Source organism: Myxine glutinosa, chromosome 13 (assembly GCF_964187855.1).
Source record: "Myxine glutinosa chromosome 13, kmMyxGlut1.1, whole genome shotgun sequence".
Classification (NCBI taxonomy): Eukaryota; Metazoa; Chordata; class Myxini; order Myxiniformes; family Myxinidae; genus Myxine; species Myxine glutinosa.
The window spans coordinates 22,550,976-22,576,773 of NC_136273.1; the positions used below are offsets into that span (position 1 = coordinate 22,550,976).

The window sequence follows — 25,798 nt, forward strand, 5'->3', positions numbered from 1 at the left end:
TATTTAAATAAAATTTATTCAAAATTTATTGAAATAAAGTTTTCCACTCGACTCTACTCTACTCTACAGTTAATTTAAATATAATTTTAATATATGCAAGTTACATTGAAGAAAAATCAATTTGCCCGTCCTTTCTTTGACAAGAGAGTCTACTAGTCAACAGACTAGCAGTCTGTTGACTAGTCCTCGTCTTCCTCCTCCACCTCGTGGGCCTTCTTGAGGATTTGGAGGTTGCCCTTCATGAAGACGAGGGCCTCGAAGTTCGGTGCAGCCAGGGCCGACCTCTTAGGCCTGAGGACCGACCCCGTAGCTGAACACGCGCTCGACCGAGGCAGAGCTCGGGAGCGACCGGGTTGTGGATGTCGCTGTGCTGGGACTGCTGGTTTGCGTCGCTCGTGTGCCTGTCCCTGGCACTGCCGCTGGGCTGGAGAGTCAGAAATCTCTCCATCTTGACGTTATTGCCGCTCTAGCTTCCAATAAAATATTCAGTTTTCACTTATTATTCACTTAAATAAATATTCACAATTCTAGAGTAACGGCTCAGGCTAACAGCTGATTTGGCGAATCGCGATGCGCTTTAATTTTTCGGTAGTCCGCGTACGCTTATCCGCTTCGGTTTCCGGGGGTTGTTCCGATTCGCTTATCCGCTTCGAAAACGTTAGTCCGCTGCAGCGGATAAGCGGATAAGCGGACTTTCGAAGCGGACCGCCCACCTTTGGTAAATGTCAGCATAAGGCTTTGTTTCCACTACTTCATTGCGTTGCATCAATTAAAGAAGCATAGGCCCATTCTCCCTTCGAAAGGGTGCGGGTGGTTGTTGGCATTATCCCTCCACAAGACGCCATTGTTCCATGCGGTCGACCCGGGGAAGAAGGGCGGGGCTCGGCCATCGTCACCGGGAGGCGGAGCCCGGAGGAGCCCGTGCCCACCAATCGGCACTGCAAAGAGCGACCCGGTAGGCGTGCCCTCTTAACCCGCGGCTTGATCTGAAAGCGCGATATAAAAGCGCGGGCGGAAGCCTTTGACAGACAGATGAGATGATATAGATGATGGAGATGGTTCGTGCGCCCTGCTCGTTGCGGTACCTTGGCTGCGCTTGAGCCCGCTCACTGCCTCGCTGTGCTGCCTTGCTCTTGAACTTACTCTTGAGCCTTCTCTGGGAATCGGCGCGGGGAAACCACAGAGCCATTGGCCCCGGACCTTCCTGCCGCGATCTCTTTGGGCCGTGCCCCACCCTGCCAGGATTCGAATCTGCCATCCCTTTTCATCCCCCCAGTCGTGCGAGTCTGCTCGTTGTCCGTCCTCTGTGTTGTCTTGGGGTCTTAAGTTAAGCCTGTATAGTATAAGCTAATAATTGCACCGTGTCTTCTGCTCCTTCCATTTCTCTGTATATTACTTTGATTGTTCTCTTTTCTTTGGGTTGTGTAAATAATTAACAAATATCTGTTCTTCTGTACCTTTGCCTTCCTTCTTTCTCATTCGGTTGCTTTAGCGATTTCCAAATTGAGTGTACGTGGCGCGATTCGGCCAACGCATATGAATCGGGGTTAGCCCCTTCGATAAACGGCTCACGCCGCAGTTCGCTTCGCTCGGCGCAACCAATCCATTACGCTGCGGCCGTGAGCGGGAGTATTTCCTTGCGGACCGAGAGGCGCTGGTATTTAGGTCATAGGACGGGTGGGCCTAATACCCTACCCAGCACTGACCGGGCGTGACGTCATACCCCCAGGACCACGTCGGTCAGTCATAGACGAGGGGATTAATCCCCCCTCGATAAGGGGGAAAGAGGCCGACGTTGGGTTCCGTAACAATATATATATATATATATATATATATATATATATATATATATATATATATATATATATATACATATATATATATATTGTTACAGACGCGGTTTTGGATGTTAGTTTACCGAGCGGTTTGGTATGACCGCGTCTGCACAGTTTACCCGATTATACTCGAACGTTGGCCAAATCGCGCTATGCTAAATCAATTAAGGAAAGGACACAACGGCTGGGCTAAATGACACGACACCAGGGGTACAGTTCTCAAGACCTCCGGAGGAGGTTATAATATTGGTTTGCAGAACGTTTAGATTACAAGGACAAGAGGTACAGCATAGAAAGGTGGGCACTTAAATACGGTCTTATCTTAGCCCCGACAGACCACAGATAAACGGGACAAGACTGACTCACACAGGGATTGATGGCAGGGGAGGGCAGGCAGTCGATGGCTCAAGGTGCACCTTGGCTCAGGGGCAGGATCCACACGGTCCGGTCCAGATATGCGGGGAGGTATCGTCGCGCTGGAGGTGGCGTCTGTTTCTCCTCAAGCTGGGGGCGCATCTCACGTCACCTCCGGTAAGTGGCTGCGTATATCCAGCGGGGAGTGACACGCCCTCGGCTCGTTAGCTCCGCCCCAGATGGAATCGGCCCGCCGCTTCTTATTGGGTGCGGGGGGTTACCGGGCTCCGCCCTTGACGAGGAGCTGACAGTCAGCCCCTGTGTGGTAACCCCGTCGGAGCACATGGGCAATGGCGGCTAACCAAGCCGGAGTGAGGACGCACACTCCCCGCGCCGCGCCGCACCACCCCCCTCTGTTGTTGTAGTTGTTGTTGTTGTTGTAGTTCCATGAGGAAGAGATGCGGGGAGGTATTGGGAGGTCCTAAACTCACTACTGGTGCCATACAATCACATTCTGGTGCAACAAAGAGTCAGAATTAATGGAAACGAGTCCTTAACTGACATAGCCTAAGAATAACTAGCAAGATGTCCTATAGTTGTCTACGTGAGATGCGGTGAACCTGGGCACGACATTTAATGGGGGAAAAGGGGAAGGTCGGTTCTACAGAGTGTTGTTTACAGACAATGGGACTAGGGAATGGGGGATTGGGGATAGTTGGGGAGTATTGGGGAAATAGGGGAATATTTACAAGCGGATATGGATGGAGGCCAAATCCCATATCCGCAACAATATATATAAGTAGTGTAATAATGTTGCTTCTGGGACACCTCCGTTTAACATGGGAAATCCCTATCTAATGTCATTTACCCCCTTGTCTTTTTCAAAAATCATAAACACCTCTATTTCTCCCACCCTCATCTTTATGAACCTTTTGTCTGTAGTACCTATCCTTAATGTTGTTCATTAGACCACTCAAACACTACAAATATTTGTTTTCTCTTATAGACCTATCATCCTTCTTCTACATATCATTTGGCAGATTAATCTTTGACCCATTCACTTCCATATTAATTCTTTCCCTCCCTCATTGCCCCTAAACACCTATATTTCTCTCACCCTGTTCTTTACGAACCTTCTAACCTTTTGACATGTTATCCTTATTCATTAGACCACTTAAACACCTGTGATCCTTCTGACCTCATGGACCTTTTAACCTTTTACTCTTAATATCATCTGGTGAATATAACCCACTCAAACAACGACCCTACAAATATTTGTTTATGCGTGGGAAATAATTTAATTCTCCTACAACTCTCTTCACCATCTAATATATTAACAAAAAATATGTTTGAGTTTGGTTCTTTATTAAGATATTTTAACTGAGCTAAGATAAAATGGTAAACCTCCCTCAATGTTCTTGCTTGAGCGCCTCCAGTGCCACATACCATTTTTAAATTAAAGTATATATTTTCCTGACAACCATCAAAGTTTTCCGTCCACTCAAAAATATTTCCATCTTTTTTACCCAATTCACCGGTATTTAAATTAATTCTCTTATTTGTTTTGTGAACTTTTTTACCAGTTGCCTTTTCAATTATACCTATTTGATATTTTTCACATTCATTATGTTTTCCATTTATATACCAAGGTTGATTACACCTCCACTCTTTAGTCTGGTTGATACTTGGTTCTATCATTTATATAATAGTAAAAAAGGCGGCGGTAGCCCGTTAAAATCCCCAACCCCCCCCCCCCTTTTTAACTTATCACTTATATATATCTTATCACTTATATATATCTTATCACTTATATATATATCTTATCACTTATATACTTATATAACCATAAGGGAGACTATCAATTCCATTTTCTAAAATAAACCTCTTATCATCAAAAGCCCCCAATGCTTTCTTATTTATCTCTTCTGAATATAATTGATGTTTATAACTTCTTATTCCATTAATCTTTCTAAACTCTTCTTTCTTTGTTGTTAAACAGTTATAATAATCCTTAAAGTTTATTGTTTCTTTAATAACATTTTTCTTTACACCTTTTAACTTCTTATCAGTCTTTTCAACGTTATTCACAATGTATTTATAAGCATAAGCCTTTGACCTCAATCCCACAAATTCACTCATAACATTTCCTCCTAATTCATCCTTGAACTTTCCAATCACCTTTTTATTTTTAGAAGAGAACAACTCACTCTCTGGACTGTAATTACTCGTGTCATAGATATTAATGTCTCTTTTCATGTCTGAATAAACATCGTTGGTATTAATTTTCAAAATAAAACTATCTGTATCCATATAAAGTAGATTAACATCATTTTGATATTTCTTCCTCAAGTTATTATAAAAGTAATCATACATTAATGACTTTGATAAATCAAGAATTGTTGTTCCAATATAAATAGGTTTGTTCATTTCAATACTCTCTTTAATCAAATGGATCGCACAAAAGTTCTCAGTAAAGACCTCAGCTCGAGTAAAACTCGGTCTATTAATTAATTTTGATGCTTGTTCCCAAGATGTTGATAGTCTGATATTTTGTCTTTTCCTCACATTCTCCATAGTCTTACCAAAGACCGCATTATTCATCAATTTATAAAAGTCTTTCTCAAAATCTGTTTTTGACTCTGTTCTTCTTTGTGTATTAAAATCAATGTACCCCTTTAACCAATGACTTTGATTGAACTTTAGAACCCTATGGATCTTCTCTACTCTTAGACCTTTTGATAAATATTGTCGCAAATTTCTTTGGTGTAGAACATAATTTTTCTTGTTATATAATGTAGTAAGTAATTTTTCTGTTGATTCACCTATATCAAACGATCGTTGATAATCACTCAACCATTCTTTCTTTGGACTTGCTTTCTCACAAGCAAATGGGAGATCTTTGTGTAGGTTATGGAGTTCCTCTGGATATTTTAAATCAATTTCAAAATAATAACCAACTTTTTCTTCATCCAATTCTTTTTGTGTAGAGATACATACATCTTGTAAAACGTTTTTGTAGTCTTTTTCCTTTACCCATCTAAGTTTTCCATAAGGAAGAGCCTGAGACATTGCCCAGCCATACAGGTTGTTCGCGTCATAGTACATCAAGTAAGAACTCTCTTTCGTTGGATCATAATTTGGAAGATATTTGTTATTTGCTTTTGCGTATCTACTCGAGCAGACTTGTGAAATTCCACCTCTTTTTGCCTTTTCAATCATCAAAAGCATATCAACATCGGTTATCAAATCCAAATCTTGTTTTGTCATTTTCAACATCGCACTCCAGGCCAATCCAGGTGCTGTGTAGTAGTGAGCAGGATCCAATCCATATCCAGTGCGACAAACAGATCTAAAGGCTTCAAATACATCGGCCAATAAAAGCACATCAGTTTTGAGATACAAATCGTGATACTCGCCAAGATTCTTGATGTTATATTTTTCCCAAACATTTTGTGCGTGTACATAATCTTTATCAGATATATGACTATTATTTAATTTGTTATAGAAATTTTCTTTTGAAGGAAGTTGTGTTTCATTGAATCTCTCAAATGAGTCCATATAGTCATAGGGGTAAATTCCCTTTTGTGTTAGAAAATCTTTATCTAAAAAATACTCTGAAAGACATGGAAACTCTTTTAGATTTTGAACCAAGTTAACCAATGGACTTGCCATGAATTTAAATGTATCAAGAAATCTGATATGAGTAATAGGAGATGTGTGAATTGTTTTTGTGAATGAAATGTATTTCTGATCCGTGTTTGGAATTGCTGAGATACTTCCAGAAGTCTTTGAGAGTTCCTTGATAAATAGATGTGTATCATAATGAGCGTTGTTATGAAGAAAGACAGGAATGAAAGAGGGGAGTTGATAATTAATATTACAACTTTGATGAGCCGGACCTCTATATTTACCAGTGAGATGACAATGGTCTCTAACCTTTAGACCTTTACCAATTTTCTCCTCACAAATATGACAGACATTGTTTTTTATAAATTCCCTTTTTTCTTTACTTGTTAAGGACATTGGTTTATTGGTTTCTCTCATTATCTTGGTTAATCGAACACAGTCTTTTTCTAGTCGTTTCACAAACTCCTCTGGGGTATTTGAGCCTCTATACATCTCTAACTTGTTATATTTATCACCAACGGATGATTTGATATAATAACAAAAACCACAAGGAGTATGTTTTTGATATTTATTTGTGTATGATTCTTTTGGATCTTGAGAAGCAGTATCAATTTTTTCTAAAATACTTTCAAAATCAGCATATATAACAAATGGATGTTTGATCTTTTTATTTTCATCTTTGAATGTGATCTTTGAGCCTTCTTTAGGCATATTGATTACCGTTGATTTATGTTCGCCACAATAATTTGAATGTTTATCTAATCTTTCTTGTGAATTGAAGAAGTTAAGACAACGCAAACAAATATATATTTTATTTGTTCTCTTACAGACTTGTGGTTTTATTAATTTAGCAATATCTTTGATGTATGTATAATGTGAATTTTCGTCTGAATTAAAATATAGAAGATTAATATGAGTTTGTTTACAATTGTCAGAAAGCTTTAAAACCTGAATGTTGTTTGTTTCTGTTAGACCATAAACATTAACTGATAAATTATTCATCTTTTCAAATTTAGGAATATCATTTAAAGTCATCGGAAACTTTAGATCTTTCGTATTTAATGTATTCTCATATTTTTTATAATGAGATACTCTTTCATCATGAAAATGTGGAGGATGTAAGTGTGCTAAAATAGACCAGAGAAAACATTTATTGTCTTTATTTTTGATATTGATAACTGCTTTTCTATTTTTGATAACACTGGGTAAATCAATGTAAGAAGAAGCTTTTAGAGGATCTGATTTAAGAATATGAATGTCTATGTAAATAATTTTTCCTATATTGAATCCACTTCCTACGATTGAATTATCCACATCTTGCTCTTGTTTAATAAGTTCATCATAGACTCCTGATGTTTTAAAATCTTGATATGAAGATATAAAGTGTGGCTCAGTTCTCATGTATGGTGCATCTATAACTCCTTCATCCTTTGTCATTTCTAATTTTACTCCCATATAAAATTTAAGTGGTTTCATTTCCTTTAGTGTTTTTTCAATCAACGTTTGAACAGCAGGTTTAACTATTTCTACAGCATCAACTATAGACTCTGGTTCAGGAGGTTTGAAGTTAAAGACTCTTATTTTAATATGTCCTTTGAATGCTCCATCAGAGTTTTTAGTTGTGATAAAATTTGATAAATGTAGATTTGTTTTAAGATGTATTTTGAAGCCTTTCTTGAGGATATTTTTATTACATGTAGAACAGTGTTTTGTTTCAGGTGGAAGAGGGGAAAGTTTGTTTAAAATGTTGTATGTATGTTTTGCGGTGAGAATATGTTGTTTATAATATTTTACTTCCTTCTCGCAAGTATCACAATAAACCATATTTATAGCGTGAGAAAACGTGGTGTTTTATATATATCACTGTGCTTAAAATAAAACACTTTTGAGCTTTACAGCTCCGTTTTATATATATCGCTGTGCTTAAACTAAAACACTTTTTCACTCAGAATCATCTAAGTCATAACTATCACATGAATACTCAGAATCATACTCAGAGTCATCAATAAAGCTACTCTCATAACTATCATTTGAGCACAAACTATTAGTATCATAACTATCATCTGTGTTCAATGAAATACTATCATCACCATCGTCCAAGTTCAATGAAATACTATCATCACTATCGTCTGAGTTCAATGAAATAGTAAAATCTTCACTGCTGTATTGACTCATATTTAATTAGCAAGAAAAATATTCCCATCAATATCTATATACTTTCTTTCATTAACAGATTCAATCTCTACAATTTTTATATCAAAAGTTATCTTTAAATAATCTCTAACTATCATAGAACGAAATGACATTTCACCAGAAATATTAACATCATTCATTTTACTTAGATCTACACCCTTTGGATTATTAAAGAAAATACAAATGTCTCCTCTAGAATTATTAATGGTCTTATCATTCTTTTTCAAAGTATCGTGGTCAATCACTTTTTCAAGCTTTGAATAAATTGCCAGGAGTAGAGGAGAAACTTTTGTTAGATTTACTTTAATGGATGTCTTTCCAGGTATAGTTAGAGCTCTTCCTTTAAATGAAATAGAGGGGCTCATGTTATTTTCCATAACTGGTTTTACCCAAAAATTTCCATATTTATCTTTGTTCAATTTAACATCTTTGACATATTTTTCTATATCTTCCACCGAAGTAGAGATTGATTGAAATTTGTCTTTTGTGCTTTGAAACATTGTATTTATTAATGAATAAACTTGCGTTTAGTTTAAGTAAAAATTTACCACATAAATATGATAAGTTCTGAAGGATATTTAGAATTTCCAGACTCTCCATATGATAAATTAGAGAATTGTCCGGCTTGTGATAGAGTGGGGCTTAATGATGAGGATTCATATAAACAATGTATTTTCTGTGATTTAATTTTAATTAATGATAATAAGAAATATAAAAAAATATATAACTCTTTTAAATTAGAACCAAAAATGAATTACTTTACAAGATTAATAAGAGAGATGAATGTTAAGTATTGTGATGATAATACACCATTTCTTTCAAGGGAAGAGACTAATTGTATTGAGGAAATGTATAAGGGTTTAATGATATTTATTATTCAAAATAATTTTAATGGAAATGTTAATACAAGATACTATATAAATAAAATAATGGATTATTTTGAAATTAAACCCGAACTCAGGATAAAATATAGAGTTTCTCAAATAGCTCAAAAAAAGTTGGATAACTTGTTTTCCAAATATATAAATGAATGATTTTTTACCCGTTTGGGAAAATAAGATAAAATTTAATAACCATAAAAACATTCCAAATTCATTGAGATGTCTAATAGTTGGTTCAAGCGGATGTGGAAAAACCTGTTTACTTTTAAAGATGCTCCTTGGTTCTAATTTTTTAGATTATGATAATTTAATAATTTTTACAAAGTCAAGTTTTCAACCCGAGTATCAACTACTCTCACAGGGTTTTAATGCGGGTCTTAAAAAGGAAGACATTATCGGTTTATTTAAACTTCAAAACAAACTAAATGATTATAATATTGATGATATAATACAATTATTTTGTGATACACAGAAATCAAAATCGAAACCCATAACTTGTATTCTCAGTGATAATACGGATGATATACCTTCACCTCAAGATTTAGATAAATCAAAAAAGAACCTTGTCATCTTTGATGATTGTGTTAATGAGAGAAACCAAACAGTAATGGATAGCTACTATACAAGAGGGAGACATTCTTCTTGTAATTGTATATATCTTAGTCAATCATATTTTCAACTCCCTCGACGCTCAATAAGAAACAATGCCAATACTTTTATTTTATTTAAGTTAAATTCAATAGATGTAAATAATTTTTGGAGAGATAATTGCTCTACGTTATGTAGTAAAAAAGAATTTGAAAATTATATGAAACACACGATTGGAAAATATAAATATATTGTTGTGAAACAAGATGAGATACTAAATGATATTTTTCAATAAATAAATACAGAAAATGAATACTGAAGAAAGAGAAAGAAAGTTTAAGGAACATCAACAATTAGTTTCAAAAGTTGTTAAACAACAGGAAGAGATAAAGAAGAAACGGAGACAGAAACTAACTGGTGAAGAAGCCTTTGAAAGAAAACAAGAGAAATTCTTTAAACCACTTTTGAAAACTCAACACCCTACAGTTCCCACGGTAGAATTTACTCCGAAAAAACTTCAAATGCTCAAAGATTTTAGTCAGATAACAAAACAAGAACTTGGTGAATTAGAATATGATGACGAGGGATTATTTCGGAAACTTGAGGAGGTAAATCAACCCCCTAATTATGTTGTGGAAGCTCTTCAAAACAATGAATATTCGGCGGGTTCAAAAACCAGAGCAGGTCTCATTCCAACAGAAGAACCAGCAGTGTTTCATCTTGTGGAAGAAAAGGTATTGATATTTAATGATGAATTGATGTTCTTGAGTTCTACTCAACCAAATGTTAAATTAACTCCAAGATTAATGTTTCTTCTAACAAACCCCGGATTCAGCGGTTCAAAATATTTTGAGGAACCACTTGATATGGAAAGAGAGGAAGATAGGGTATATATTGAGTTGCTAAATGCACTTGATTATGGAGTTTCTGTTGCTGGTAAAAGTAAGAAGAATGAGAAGGAGAAACATATTATTGATGCTTTAAGTAAGCTTGGTTCGGGTGTTAGTTTTCTTCCAAATGACCCATCACAATTAGTTAATAGGCTATTATTGTTGTTAGGTAGTAAGAAGGCTGGAAACAACAATTGTTTTAATGAATCCTCAGCCATTTTAGATCAGTTGATGAACATGAAAATAATTAATAAATGTCAATACAAAGATATTTTATTAGATATTAAATAAGATGAGAAGCACAATTCTTAGTTTTAATTTCACAACGAGCGATTACACAGCTTCATTCCCTTACCCACTACAACTTGACCCCCTTACCTCATATGAGGCATCTTTGTTGTCAATGGAAACTTACAATACCCTTTTTAATATCACAGAGAAAAACAACAAGTTTAGTTATAATCCAGGAAGTGGATATAAAACTATAACCGTTTCACCTGGAGCTTACGAGATTTCTCAAATATCTTCAGAAGTCTCTCGCCTTATGAAAGAAAAAGGTGATGAACCAAAAAATATTGTAATAGATATTCAAAAACACACTTCAAAATCAACTATTAAACTTAAAAATAATTATAAAGTTGATTTCACGATTGAAAATTCGTTTAGAGAGCTATTGGGTTTCTCTTCAAAAAAGATTGAAAATAACGGGACGTTTTACAGTGATAATGTTATCCAAATATCCTCCGGTATAAATTCAGTATTAATTCATTGTGATTTGATTGATGGTGCTTATAACGATGGAATAAGAACAAATACAATATTTTCATTCAGTGCATACTCAACCCCGATTGGTTATAAATTTAATATGGAACCAAAAAATCTTGTCTATTTACCTGTGTCAGGAAAAACCATATACAGAGTAAATTTTAGGATAACCGACCAAGATAATCGTATGATATCCTTTAATGATGAAATTATATCCATCAGAATTCACCTACGTGAAGTTTTTCAATAAATAAATAATGGTTATTGTGAGAAAACACGAGTTGGGAAAATATAAAATAATTACAGGGGAGGGCATGTTCCTTTCACCAGACTATACAAGGTATGTGGGTAGAGGATACTATAAACCTAAGAGACAACGAGGTGTAGGTCATCAATTTCGAAATAAAGGAGATGGGATAATTGATACTCTAATGGGTATTGGTTCAACCATCCTTAAACATAAAGACCTAATTGGTTCAACTGCTTCTGCCGTGGGCTCCGTTGCGGGTGCTATAAAGAGTATAAAAGATGCTCAAAAGGAGTCTCATAAATTACAAGCAATCAAAGAAATAAAAAAAGGTAAAACTCAACTATCTTCACAAGAACGACAAAAAATCATTAAAATACTTGGGTCAGGGTTTCAACAATTTTAATGCTATATAAATACAAGTATGGAAGCGATTGATAGTATCTATGATTTGGATGATACGATTATCATTTCAAACTCCACTAAAAAGGAAGACTATTTTAAGGTAAATGCTATAACAGGAACAGACTGGAATTCAAACGGAACAAAAAGTTTTGAAATAAATAATCAACAAACTTACTTGAATATAGCTGATAGTTTCTTGCTGTGTAAATTTAAATTCACTAAGGCTGCGAATAATACTAATGCTACACTCGTAAATGATTTCTTCTGGAAAATGTTTGACAGTGTCCGCCTGTATATTGGAACACAAGAGGTTGAAGCGGTTGATTATGTCTCTGCTACATCTGAAATGATGAAATTTACACTATATTCGTTTAGTGATAGAATGGGTAAGGGAGCTGTTGAGGGTTTTATTCCTGATATGTCAACGGGTACAAACGCAGACCCTGGTTATAGTCAAAGGAAGTCAATGTATAATGATGACGCAAAAGCTGAGAATAGTTTTACCGTAGCAGTACCTCTGAAAGGTATATTTGGATTTTGTGATTATGATAAAGTTTTGTATGGTCTTAAAATTAGATTTCAACTACAAAGGAATGATAATGTAAATAGGTTGCTTTTTGGGGATGAAAATGCTTTTGGAGACAACAATAAATTTGTTATTAATGATTTGTGTTGGTATATCAGTGAATATACTCCTAATCTTAAAACGGAAGAGATGTTAAATAGAAGACTTAACTCAAAGAAACCGCTAAATGTATCATACCTTAAAAGAAGATGTCAACACGTTAAACTGGAACACACTACCTACACTTGGAATTTGGGTGTTCTTCAAGGAAAGCCACGATACCTCTGGCTCATTTTTAAAAAACCAGATGGAGAGGACGGTACTAATAAGAATAATGCGCTGAGTGATAATGCTAAGGTGAAACAACTTCGGGTTTCTCTTGATGGCACATTTTATCCACGAGATAGATTGGAAATTGATTGGGAAAAAAATGATTATGCGGAAGCCTACAAGTCCTACCAAAAGGTGTGTGAAAGTAATGGTAATAATGATCCTATTTTGGATATGGTTGCGTTTCAAAAACTTTATACAATCTACGCAATTGACCTGAGTTCTCAAAAGGAAACTATAAAGTCTAATCGAGTGGATACTTCTCTATACATTGAAAGAGGGGAGAGTGAAGAGGTTAATGCATATTGTTTGCTTTTGGAGGAAACAGAATTACAGATTAATACAGATAATGGTGTTATGATTAATATCACATAGGTTTTTTCTCATAAATAAATGGTTGGGGTATATGTTAATCAAATCAATCTTAATAAATTAACATCTTGTATTCAAAATCAAAAGCCTTGTATTATTAATGTTAATACAATTCAAAGAAAAGGAGCTGTAAGAATTGATGTTTTACTCACACACACACAAGTAAAAACACTAAATGATGTTGGATCACTTAAAATTAAAATGACGAAACCTATGTTAAAGAAATATTCAATAGATGAGTCAAGAGGAGGATTTCTCCCGTTTCTAATTCCTTTATTTGCTGGTTTAAGTGCGGCGGGAGCATTGACTGGTGGTATTTCAGCAGCGGTAAAAACTGCTAACGAAAGGAAGGCACAACTAAAAGCTCAAAAAGAATTGGAAAGACATAACAAGGAGTTGGAGAAACAAATTAGTGGAAGTGGTGTAATTGTAGATTTTGCTCAAAAACTTGAAAGTCTACCTGATAAAGCTAGATTGTTGGTTGGAGATATGCTTTCCTCTATCGCTCAAGCGGGTGTTAAACTAACTAAACGGGGTAATGGATTGTATCTTTCTCATAAATAAATGGATAAATGGTTTAAACAATTTGGAAAGAATACAACGTCAAATATAGAACTAGCTAAGTATTGTAAAACACTAAAAATTGATAATGTGGTTATTTGTATGAGAGATGAATTAATACATATAAATAAGAATACAAAGAATATTATTATGAATTTAGACACACAGAATGGTTCTCATTGGGTTTGTATTCATAATAGTCAGGATAAATATTATTTTGATAGTTATGGTATGCCACCACCTGTTGAAGTAATACAATTCTTACAGAATGGTGTTTATCAAACATTCCAAGTTCAAGAAATTAATTCTAAATGTTGTGGCCAATTATGTTTATATGTATTATTTCAACTCAACAATAATGAAAATTTTTATGATATCATTTTTTATCTAATATAAATGACCTATGTTGGAAAAGATGGTTCTATCTTTGGAAAATCCTCTCAGGATATTGATTTATCAAATTATTATACAAAGGCACAGGCTGAACGACAAAAATATAGTGTAAGTAAAAATATTAATATGAAGAATACTTATAAATTAATCAATTATCCAAACCCTACAGATGCGAATGACTTGATTAGATTCAGTGATTTATCACAATATATATCTTTAAAGAAAACAGCACGTTTTGTGAAACAAGTAAAATTTACAACCACAACACCTGGTTATACTGACCATACACCTTTCCTCATTGAATTTAACTACCTGCTTACAATTAAATTTTATAAAGAAGGACATTTAGTTAATATGCGAATTAATAAATGGGGGTATGATATGCCTGATTTAGGGTATAATTGGTCTTTTTCAATAAACATAGAAGACCTACATGATTTAAATCAGTCTCGTAAAGAAGAATATTATCCACTTGGTGAAGATAAGGATTTATGTGGAAGTACAATTAGTAAACAACAAATACGTGATTTTAAGAAAATAAAAATATATGATAGTATAGCGATGGTTCGCATGACAAAGAAGGAAGGTAATGAGATAAGGATAGAAAGCCGAGGAATACAAACCGATTTGGTAGTGGGAAGATGGGGTGGTATTACCTGTCATAATATTAATCTCACATATATTTCTGATACATAAATGGCAGGAAGAAGACTACAAGAGAATTATAATTTTTGTATTCAAGGATACCTACAAGAAAAGGGTGCTCGGTATTACATACCTTATGATTTGGAGCATATACATGGGAATTTTGTCATAAAAAACTGGCCTTATACTGATATTGTTAAACCCACAAATAGAGACTTGTTTAAAATATTAAATAAAAATGAACTTCTCAAAGTTATGAAATATAAAACTCTTTTAGAAATCGTCAACAAATCTTATTGGTATCCTATTATGAGAAAAATAATTATAGATACAAGAATATCTCAAAATCCAGATGAGTATATGTATAATATTATTTGGGGGTCAAACTCAAGGGTAGCAAGGGATGAGGAAGGAGTTGAAGAAGAGAAGGAGGAAAGAGAGAAAAAGGAGAAGGAGGAAAGGGAGAGGGAGGAGAAGGAGGAGAGGGAGAAAAAGGAGGAGAAGGAGGAGAGGGAGAAAAAGGAGAAGGAGGAAAGGGAGAAAAAGGAGAAGGAGGAAAGGGAGAAAAGGGAGAAGGAGGAAAGGGAGAAAAGGGAGAAAAAGGAGAAGGAGGAGAGGGAGAAAATGGAGGAGGAGGAGAGGGAGCAAAGAGAGAGGGAGGAAAAATATAAAAAGATGGAAATCACTGAGATTCATAAAAGATTGAGTGTATTAAAGCAAATAAATCAATCTCAACGCACCGAAGAGGAAATTAAAGAATTAACAACTCTTATGAAGATAATGGTTTCAAAAATAAGAACGTCAATGTCTTCAATTTCAGAGATTTAAACGAGAAAGTGGTGAAGAAGAAGAAGAAGAAGAAGGAAAAGATTATGTGATTGATGATGTTGGTGTCATTGACTTTAGTTAGTTTTTATTTGTAAATAAATGGAGGAGAGAGTGAAGGCATTCCTTAGGATTCTTTATGTTTTAAAAATAAAGATTGAAATGTATATGTTGAAAACCAAAAAGGTTTTGATACTCTGTCGGAATTTTTCTGATAAATAAATATGAGTTATTGTCTCAAATGTAAAAAGAAAACTAAATCTAAAAATATCTCTTATGTTAAAGCTAAAAATAATAGAGTTTATCAAAAAGGAATATGTCAAGTATGTGGCTCTAAAAAGTGCCAATTCATCTCTCCTAAAAGAGGAGGAGACATACAAAAGTTTCTGTCAGGAAGTAAATTTACAACAACTGGAATTCCAGGGGAATTACACCTTCCAGGGTATTCTTTCTGTGGTCCAGGAACAAACTTGGATAAAAGATTAGATGAGGCTGACAATCCTAAACCTTGGTCTAAACCTACAAATAGGGTTGACGAAGTGTGTATGAAGCATGATATTGCTTATGGGAAAACCACTACGTTGACTGAAAAACATAAAGCCGACAGCGAAATGTTGTATAATTTGTCTTTGATACAAAATCCAACGTTGAGAGAGAAAGTTGATAGGTTTATTGTGAGAAATTTGATAAATGCTAAATTGAAACTTGGTCTTGGTTATTCCTCAAAAAACTATTAGGCTCTAATGATGCCATCAAGACTGAGGAGCTTTTGGCTGAAGAATTACACAAACCTATAATCACAAAGTTTAAAAGAAGGAAGGTTTATTCTAAATACACTGACCACATATGGTCCGCTGATTTAATTGAATTGAATAATGACAGGGGATACAGGTATGCTTTAACCGTTATTGATTTGAGGAGTAGATTTGCCTGGGTTGTCCCTTTAAAAAATAAAAGGGGTGATACTTTAATGTTAGCCTTTAAGCTAATATTTGATCGGGATAAAAGGAAACCAAAGAAGTTATGGACTGATGAGGGAACAGAGTTCTATAACAAAATATTCATGAAATTTCTTAAGGGGAAGGGTATTAAATTATACAGCACCTTTAATGAAGGAAAGGCAGTTGTTATTGAGCGTTTTAATCGTACTTTAAAAGAGAAATTATATAAAAAATTCACACAACTCGGTTCTCAAAAATGGGTGTATTTAATTCAGGATATTGTAGATAATTACAATAATACAGTTCATTCATCAACACAATCAAAACCATCAGAAACATTTACAAAATTAGAATATGAAAAGGAGATTAATTTGAGAAAGCCCAAGTTTAAAGTTGGTGATATTGTAAGAATATACAAATGGAAAAGTCATTTTGAGAAAGGTTATACACAAAAATGGACTCGTGAATTATTTAAAATCATTGATGTAATGGATACAGTCCCTTGGACCTACAAATTATATGATTTAAATGGAGAAGAAATCTTGGGTTCATTTTACTCACAAGAATTACAAAAAACACAAGTAAGCAGATAATACCCTTGAAAATAATAAATAAATAAATAAAATGTAATGGGGATACGTTTTTAAATCTGTGAACCCCAAACACAGAATCCCACAACTTTTTAGTTGGGGCTTAACTTTTGTGTGTGTATAATGGGGATACGTTTTTAAATCTGTGAACCCCAAACACAGAATCCCACAACTTTTTAGTTGGGGCTTAACTTTTGTGTGTGTATAATGGGGATACGTTTTTAAATCTGTGAACCCCAAACACAGAATCCCACAACTTTTTAGTTGGGGCTTAACTTTTGTGTGTGTATAATGGGGATACGTTTTTAAATCTGTGAACCCCAAACACAGAATCCCATAACTTTTTAGTTGGGGCTTAACTTTTGTGTGTGTATAATGGGGATACGTTTTTAAATCTGTGAACCCCAAACACAGAATCCCACAACTTTTTAGTTGGGGCTTAACTTTTGTGTGTGTATAATGGGGATACGTTTTTAAATCTGTGAACCCCAAACACAGAATCCCACAACTTTTTAGTTGGGGCTTAACTTTTGTGTGTGTGTATGTGCGAGTGAGTCATAATAATATACAAACCCTAACCCAACCCAAGCCCTAACCCAACCCCATCCCTAACCCAAACCCATCCCTAACCCAACCCATCCCTAACCCAACCCCATCCCTAACCCAACCCCATCCCTAACCCAACCCCATCCCTAACCCAACCCCATCCCTAACCCAACCCCAACCCTAACCCAACCCCATCCCTAACCCAACCCCATCCCTAACCCAACCCATCCCTAACCCTCACATTCAAAATCCCAACCCTAACCCAATCCCATCCCTAACCCAACCCCATCCCTAACCCAACCCCATCCCTAACCCAACCCCAACCCTAACCCTCACATTCAAAATCCCAACCCGAACCCAACCCATCCCTAACCCAACCCCATCCCTAACCCAACCCCATCCCTAACCCAACCCCAACCCTAACCCTCACATTCAAAATCCCAACCCTAACCCAACCCCATCCCTAACCCTCACATTCAAAATCCCACCCAAACCCTAACATAATCTTTCTTTTCTTCTTTTTTAAATACGTATTTCTTTTTTTTTTTTTCCTCTTCCTCCAATTCTGTCTTTCAAGGCTTTTAAGTTTGAAGAAGTAGAAATGGGAAGAAAGAATTTTCCAGCATTTTCTTCCTCGAACTTTCTTGATATTGCTTAAATCAAGCGTCATTAAATAAAGAACATTGTTCATTGCTTTAGAATCCAAAGAGTCTCCAAGAGGAACCCCACAGGTAGAGTCTCCAAAATAAAACCAACTTTCCAAGTTCCCAAGGTATAACCACATTCCTGTTGAGCCTCCAAGATAGGTATCACATTCCGAGTCATCAAAACAAAACCCCCATTCCGAGTCTCCAAAAATATAATCATCTTTCCAAGTCCCCAAGGTAAAACCACAATTTTCAGAAATATTGGGGGTTTCCGTGATAAGTCTCACATAGTATAACTGCGGACCATCAGGGAAAACTTCCCTTTCCCAATTTTTTAGGGTTTCTATGATGTGTCTCACATAGTATAACTGCGGACCATCAGGGAGAATTCCCATTTCACAATTTTTTAGGGTTTCTATGATGTGTCTCACATAGTATAACTGCGGACCATCAGGGAGAACTCTCCTTGCCCAATTTTTTAGGGTTTCTATGATGTGTCTCACATAGTATAACTGCGGACCATCAGGGAGAACTCTCCTTGCCCAATTTTTTAGGGTTTCTATGATGTGTCTCACATAGTATAACTGCGGACCATCAGGGAGAACTCTCCTTGCCCAATTTTTTAGGGTTTCTATGATGTGTCTCACATAGTATAACTGCGGACCATCAGGGAGAACTCTCCTTTCCCAATTTTCAGAAATTTGTGGGTCTCCAATGTATGACTTGTATTCTGGCTCATCAAGGTAGAACTTGTTCAGTGGGTTTTGTTTTGATAACTCACAACAAGTATCATCATGGTAAAACTCTTTTTCAGGATTTTGTGGATCTCCAAGGTATAACTCTTTGGCTGGGTCATCAAGGTAGAACTCGTTCTGGGGGTCTTGGTTGTTCAAAATGTCTTCAAACAAAAAAATAACTTCATCCCAAGTTGTGTTAAAAGCAGAATTTTCATTTCGTATCTCAGATACAATTTCCTGTGAAAGAAAATAACAATGTATTAATTTAATACAATATTTTTTATTTGTATAAATCAAGCTCTATGAATATTAAAATAAACTTTGTTAACTCTTACACGAGTCTCATCTTAAAAAAAAAATTAAATAAATAAATAAACAAACTTACCTCCATTGATAAGAGGTTCGAGTCCAGTTCATCAATCTGAAGGTTGAGTTCTACACAGGTAGTAGGACTCCATGGAATAGCAAAGTTATCCCATTCCATTTCGGCATAGTAGTCCATTCTCAAGTGAAGCAGAAAGCGTGTTTGAAAAAGCCTGTGTGGTCGGTGCCTTTTATAAGGACTGGGTGTGTCTTCCTGTGGAAATTCCCTGGGCGTGTCTTAACTGGAAATGATGTGATGGAAATTCCCTGAAAATGATGTAATGTATTACCTGGAAATGATACAATGCTGAAGAGTTTATAAAGTGGGTGGGACTTAGCAAAAGTGGGAGGAGCTTAGCAAAAGTGGGCGGAGCTTAGTAAAAAGTGGGCGTGGCTTAACAAAAAGTGGGCGGGCTTAGTAAAAAATGGGCGTGGTTTACCAAAAAGTGGGCGGAGCTTACCAAAAAATGGTATGTGGCACTGGAGGCGCTCAAACAAGAACATTGAGGGAGGTTTACCATTTTATCTTAGCTCAGTTAAAATATCTTAATAAAGAACCAAACTCAAACATATTTTTTGTTAATATATTAGATGGTGAAGAGAGTTGTAGGAGAATTAAATTATTTCCCACGCATAAACAAATATTTGTAGGGTCGTTGTTTGAGTGGGTTATATTCACCAGATGATATTAAGAGTAAAAGGTTAAAAGGTCCATGAGGTCAGAAGGATCACAGGTGTTTAAGTGGTCTAATGAATAAGGATAACATGTCAAAAGGTTAGAAGGTTCGTAAAGAACAGGGTGAGAGAAATATAGGTGTTTAGGGGCAATGAGGGAGGGAAAGAATTAATATGGAAGTGAATGGGTCAAAGATTAATCTGCCAAATGATATGTAGAAGAAGGATGATAGGTCTATAAGAGAAAACAAATATTTGTAGTGTTTGAGTGGTCTAATGAACAACATTAAGGATAGGTACTACAGACAAAAGGTTCATAAAGATGAGGGTGGGAGAAATAGAGGTGTTTATGATTTTTGAAAAAGACAAGGGGGTAAATGACATTAGATAGGGATTTCCCATGTTAAACGGAGGTGTCCCAGAAGCAACATTATTACACTACTTATATATATATATATATATATATATATATATATATATATATATATATATATATATATATATATATATATTTATATATATATATATTCCAACTTTGTGTGAATAGTGGTTTTGGAAGACATGTAAAAAAAGATAAAGACAGACACCGACATCGTTGTACAAGGATTGCAAGTTGGTTTGTAATCAAATAAATGTTCTAATTTGAGCAAGACTAGCCAAGGTCTTGCCAAAGAGGTGGTGGTGAATGAAAGAGTGGGTAGGGTGAGGGTGGGGTGAAAAATCAAGTTTAGATTCAATATGGCACAAAAGGAATTTGATACCACCAAGAACCAAGATGTATGAAGGTAGAATTCAACAAACTACACAACATACTTATGTATTTATCAATTTGCATCAACAAATACAGCACGACTTACTAACTGCTTGGAAGTAAGTCGCAGAGCCTTTGTGTAAGACACTTGCGCGTTTGGAAGCTCGCTCACAGCCTGGATGGGCCAGGGTCCACCCGGTAGAGCACCAGTAAGTGGCTCGATCGTTTGAACAGATTCCCTGCAAGGAAGTAGAGACGGTGAATGGAAATCTACACGAGCAGTATCGGCAGATCATCAGGTACTCATTCGGACACACCAAGGGTGATGCTGCTGATCATAAACAAGCATTCTGCATCTCCTCATGCTAGGAATAAGCAGGTAGCATGGAGGTCAAATTAATTACATCAAAATCTCACACAGTCAACAGACAGTCAACTTTTTACGGATTGCCTCATTATCTCTGACATGGTGAACTTGGTTATCAAATCCCTCAATTTGCATGCTTTGGCACTTTGTCAGTTAAAATCGTGTCGTTTGTACCATTGGGTGTTTCCTCCAAGGGTGATCCAAGGGTGATCCAAACAATACATGCATCCAAGTGACCAAGTACAGGAATGTACAGTACTAAGGTTAAGGCTCTCCTTCTGGAAAAATGAAACAGTTGATTTATAATACACAGAACATCACGAAAGCAACACATGCTACAAACTTGTAGCTGGTTACTGACTTCAATAAACCCTGTGCAGCTGCAGATTTTTTGCGAATAATTATTTTGCAAATTGGAGAATGACAGCTTAAACCCCATGTCAATATAATATATTCAAATACAAGCCAAAGCCATTTAAAAACATACAGAAGTAAAATATGAAGCGTTCCAGGCAGTACATTTGAGCGAGCCACGTACTTGCACTCATTGGTTTTCTGCGATTCCAGCTCGCTCATGTCACTCTGAATCTGCCCCCCTTCAGACTTGCTGTCCTGCGGGTCAAACACGCAAGGCAAACTCAGCCACGTCCATCGAAAGCAAATGAAACTCAGTCGTTACCGATGCCAGTGCCCATCTGTAATACCTTCAGGATGTCTCGCCGACGCCAGTTGAACCACCAACTACCCTTCTTTTTAACCATCTTCTCCTTCACCAGACGATCAACGGTTGCCTATACGGATACAAAAGGAGTGCACACAATCCTAAAATTTTTTTTTACTGCCATCACTCTGGACTAAAATGCCTTTGACTAAATGTACATGAATATAATTTTGTAGGTCTATTCTATTAACACAACTTAATAATATACAGGTGACTATGTACTAATTGTACTATAAATAGCACGAGGGTCATTCCAAATCACCTAGTACGTTTTTTTCCTGGTGTTTGAGGTCCATAGTGGAGCTTGTGTGTGTACATTGCATGTAAGCAAAGGATATGAGACATCAGTGAACCTTGTAAAATTAATTACAAGGTCATGAGCAATGGACAAATTCACACAGTGTATGGGATATTACTTGGCGTTTTAGCATCACGAGTTAGGCAAATGGGAACGCCAAAAATACCTCACCAACTCGACCAATGAGGACACCTGAGCTCAAGATTAATGTGCGAGTTTGCGCAGGAACGCAAAACAAATCCAAAAGGAAATCTCTACGTTTAACAGCCATGGCACATTACCTATTCCGTGATAAAACTTGCATTGAAGAGTGGGAGGAAATGCGGACGCATCAGATAAAAATGATTAATTTTGTAGTTTTAGAGGTGACCATGGTTGGCCTCACCAAAATGATAAAGTACGATGCTGGTTAAAGACGGAGACAAACCTTGGTTTGTAAAAGGAGAGTAAATAATAAAGCACGGAGATTACCAATTGAAGAGCAGAGATAAATAATACCCATAAGCCACGCGTTCCCTGCCTTATTACTGCACACGTGCTGAAAATAAAGATGGCAGCAAGTGAGATAACAGACGATGGAATCGGTAGATAATTTGGAAATTTATTGTCAATGAAAACATCAAGACAGTTGGTTCCACAACATGGTGGTGATGGTCTGGTCAAGGACATTCACATTAATGCGTGCCCTCTGTGGGGACGAGCTATTTGCGATGAGCATCATACACTGCTCATGTACATACCCTAAAATAATTCAACATTCAAGGAATAGGAAAGCTTCTATTCCAATGAGACAACTGCGTTCTCAAAGCAGGAGAATAGCTTGAATTATAATCAAAGTATCAGTGGAATGTATAAAATCCAGACCAAATTTGAAGGACTCGTACGTTGCTATATCTTAAGTCGCAAAATAATATTATATACTCACATTTTAAGCTGAATATCTGTGGTCCGTCCGACAGGATGGCGCAAAGGTAGCACACTTACATTTGATCTGTGTAGTCGAGTTGGATTACCAACCCGACTGTAAACTTTCGGAATGGTCCTTAACAGGCAGTGCGAGGCATCACAAAGCACCCCATCCTTCCGAACGGCGTTACGCCGGATTTCTTGTCTGCTGGCATTAATAACTGGACGTTAAGGATGTCACGGTGTCTTTTGTGAAGAGTAGGCGAGTTATCATTGGCACCCTAAACAAATTCCAAATTCAGTCGAACCTAAGATATGGCTAGCCGTTTCGTGAAAGAATGGGCCAAAAATGTTCCCCAGCCAACTCAACAAGGCAGAAATAGCTGCGTCGTCGTCGTCGTAGTAGTAGTAGTAGTAGTAGTAGTAGTAGAAGTACATTTCGATACAATAGTCTTATAGGAACAAACAAATGTACCATTCTGCACATTAAGGTGAGCATGGAGACGATGTTAAAGAATGCGACAATATCAATGTTTTCAGACATTTTGGTTTTGTGAGGGGGTGAAAGTCATTCAGAAAAACAACAATAACGTCAACAATCTATTACCAAAAGGGTGTGTGTGTGTGTGTGTGTGTGTGTGTGTGTGTGTGTGTGTGTGTGTGTGTGTGTGTGTGTGTCAGTGTGTGTCATTGGTTGTTAACTCAATATGCAAATTTCAGAGGGTGGAACGGAACCCTCCCAGGTTTCAAAGTGTGTGTGTGTGTGTGTGTGTCACTCAAATAAGAAACAGTAGGACAGAGCTTTACCATTACCAAAATAAAATAAATAACCCCGAGTGGGCCGACGGTCATTTTTTGAGGTTGTCGTTCAGACCTCTGTTGATTTTGGGGTACCGCCCTGGAAATCCCCGATACAAAATCAAAAAAATTGCAGACCGAGCGATCCTGTGGACCATCGAGTATAAGGGCTGTATTGGGTTTCAGCACTATAGGTTGGTAAATAAGGGATGAGTAGAGATCCAAACTTTCAGGGGGTAACCCCCACCACCCCACACCTCCCCTCCCCCCTTCCTCCGCGGGAGGCCCTCATGATCCAAAATCAACAAATCGAAGCCTGAGCGATTGTGCGGGCTACTGTCTTGTATTCATGCGTCAAGTTTCAGAATAATCGGCCAGGTGGCAATGGAGGAGCAGCAAAAATAGCAAAAAGTTAACGGAAGGACTGACGGACGGACAGATATCCGGACATTAGGACCTATTTTATAAGTTAATCTCTTCGAGAATTGAGATAAGATGACCTAAAAATGGTACCGTTGGAAAGGTAATAATAGATTTACTTGGTACAAATTATGTCCATTTAATCTTCAGGTTGCCTGTTTTAAAAGCTCGATTTCCGCCAGAAGAATAAGAAGCGGGAACTGTTGATGGCTTGATGTTGTGGTCAAACGGTAACGTTTATTATCCTAAGACAGCAGAAACCCTTTAGGATTATAAAGACATGAAAGGAGCACACAAAATTATATACAAGTGATATTTCACGAAGCAATAGAGAAATATTTAAAAGTACTGTACGCTACACGGAAGGAGCACACAAACAACGACAGCAGCAACAACTAATACAAGTTATGGGGGAAAAAATCCTTCTTTCATGTCTTTTCATTTTACATCCTCATGGAGAGTCACAGATGGACATGTAATTTATTTGTGAAATACAACATGCTGTCTTTTAATTAAACCCGCCGGTGAAGTGAAGGCAGGGTAATTAAAACAGAATTACAATAAAACAAACGAATAGAAGAGTTACTTTTGGAAGATTCTTCTGAAAGACATGCATTGACAAGATGATAGGAGATGCCACAGCCCAGTTGAAGTACCTGCAAGAGGTAAAAAAAAAAAACAATAATAGAAAAAGTGAAGAGAAAATAAAAATAAATAAATAATAAAATAAATAATAAAATAAATCCCATTAATCAGTCCCACCATTCAATTCAATACCAGTACTGTATACATAAATCAATCAATCCCATCATTTGATCAAACACCAGTAATGCACATACAGTACAAACTAGAAAAAGCAATCAGATTGCAGACCCTCGCCAGGACGTGTTTTTAGTGATTGTGCATTAAAACAAATATGGCGGCCGAACCACGTGACCGATGACGTCATCCTCATTTTTTTTTTCTCCCCCAATTTATCAATTGATGACGCTCAAGAAATTTCATCTTGATGGGATGAAGTTTTGAACTTGTCGAATTATGACGTCATAATGGAGGCACCTATGACATCATCATTAACATATGTTATTCCCCATGGAGAGTTCTTTAAAATGAGCCATGTCTCAATTTTTTTTATGCAGCACTTTTGGAGATAGAGGTGCAAAGTTTTTTGGTTTTTCCAAGATGGCGACTGTACCACGTGACCTATGACATAATTATCATTAAAAAATTATACAGAAGTTGCACCTATGGTAAAAGATTTCCTGTCAATCGAACCAGCGGTTGCAGAGAAAATCATGTTTATTTTCTGTGGACAGACAGACAAACACAGACAGACAGACAAATTAAAAATCACTCATAGAGTGACAATTGGAAAAAGAGACCAAAGTAGCATGGCACTCAGTAGAGCATTCTTTTGACCTCAAAAATAATTGGTGGTTGATTTCAGTGACCTGATATGCAAATAGTCTTCAAATTTTAAGTTGATCGGCTGAAAAGACAATTTTAGAAATTTGGAAAAAAGTGGTTGACCTTTCGTCTATGTTGACCTTTTGACCTCAACA

The 25,798-nt window shown here is 36.4% G+C and overlaps 1 protein-coding gene across 3 annotated transcripts in view; it reads right to left on the minus strand.

Annotated features, from left to right (window-relative positions):
- LOC137438701 (phosphatidate phosphatase LPIN2) overlaps positions 1–25,798 on the minus strand; it is a 112,298-nt gene that overhangs the window by 25,007 nt on the left and 61,493 nt on the right. For all 3 annotated transcript variants that reach the window (XM_068133963.2, XM_078767177.1, XM_068133964.2), the window contains exons 11-14: positions 24,823–24,892; positions 21,798–21,884; positions 21,632–21,705; positions 20,833–20,965 (exon numbers count right to left, since the gene is read on the minus strand). In XM_068133963.2, the coding sequence (XP_067990064.2) occupies positions 20,833–20,965; positions 21,632–21,705; positions 21,798–21,884; positions 24,823–24,892 (364 nt within the window). The remainder of the gene's footprint in view (positions 1–20,832; positions 20,966–21,631; positions 21,706–21,797; positions 21,885–24,822; positions 24,893–25,798) is intronic.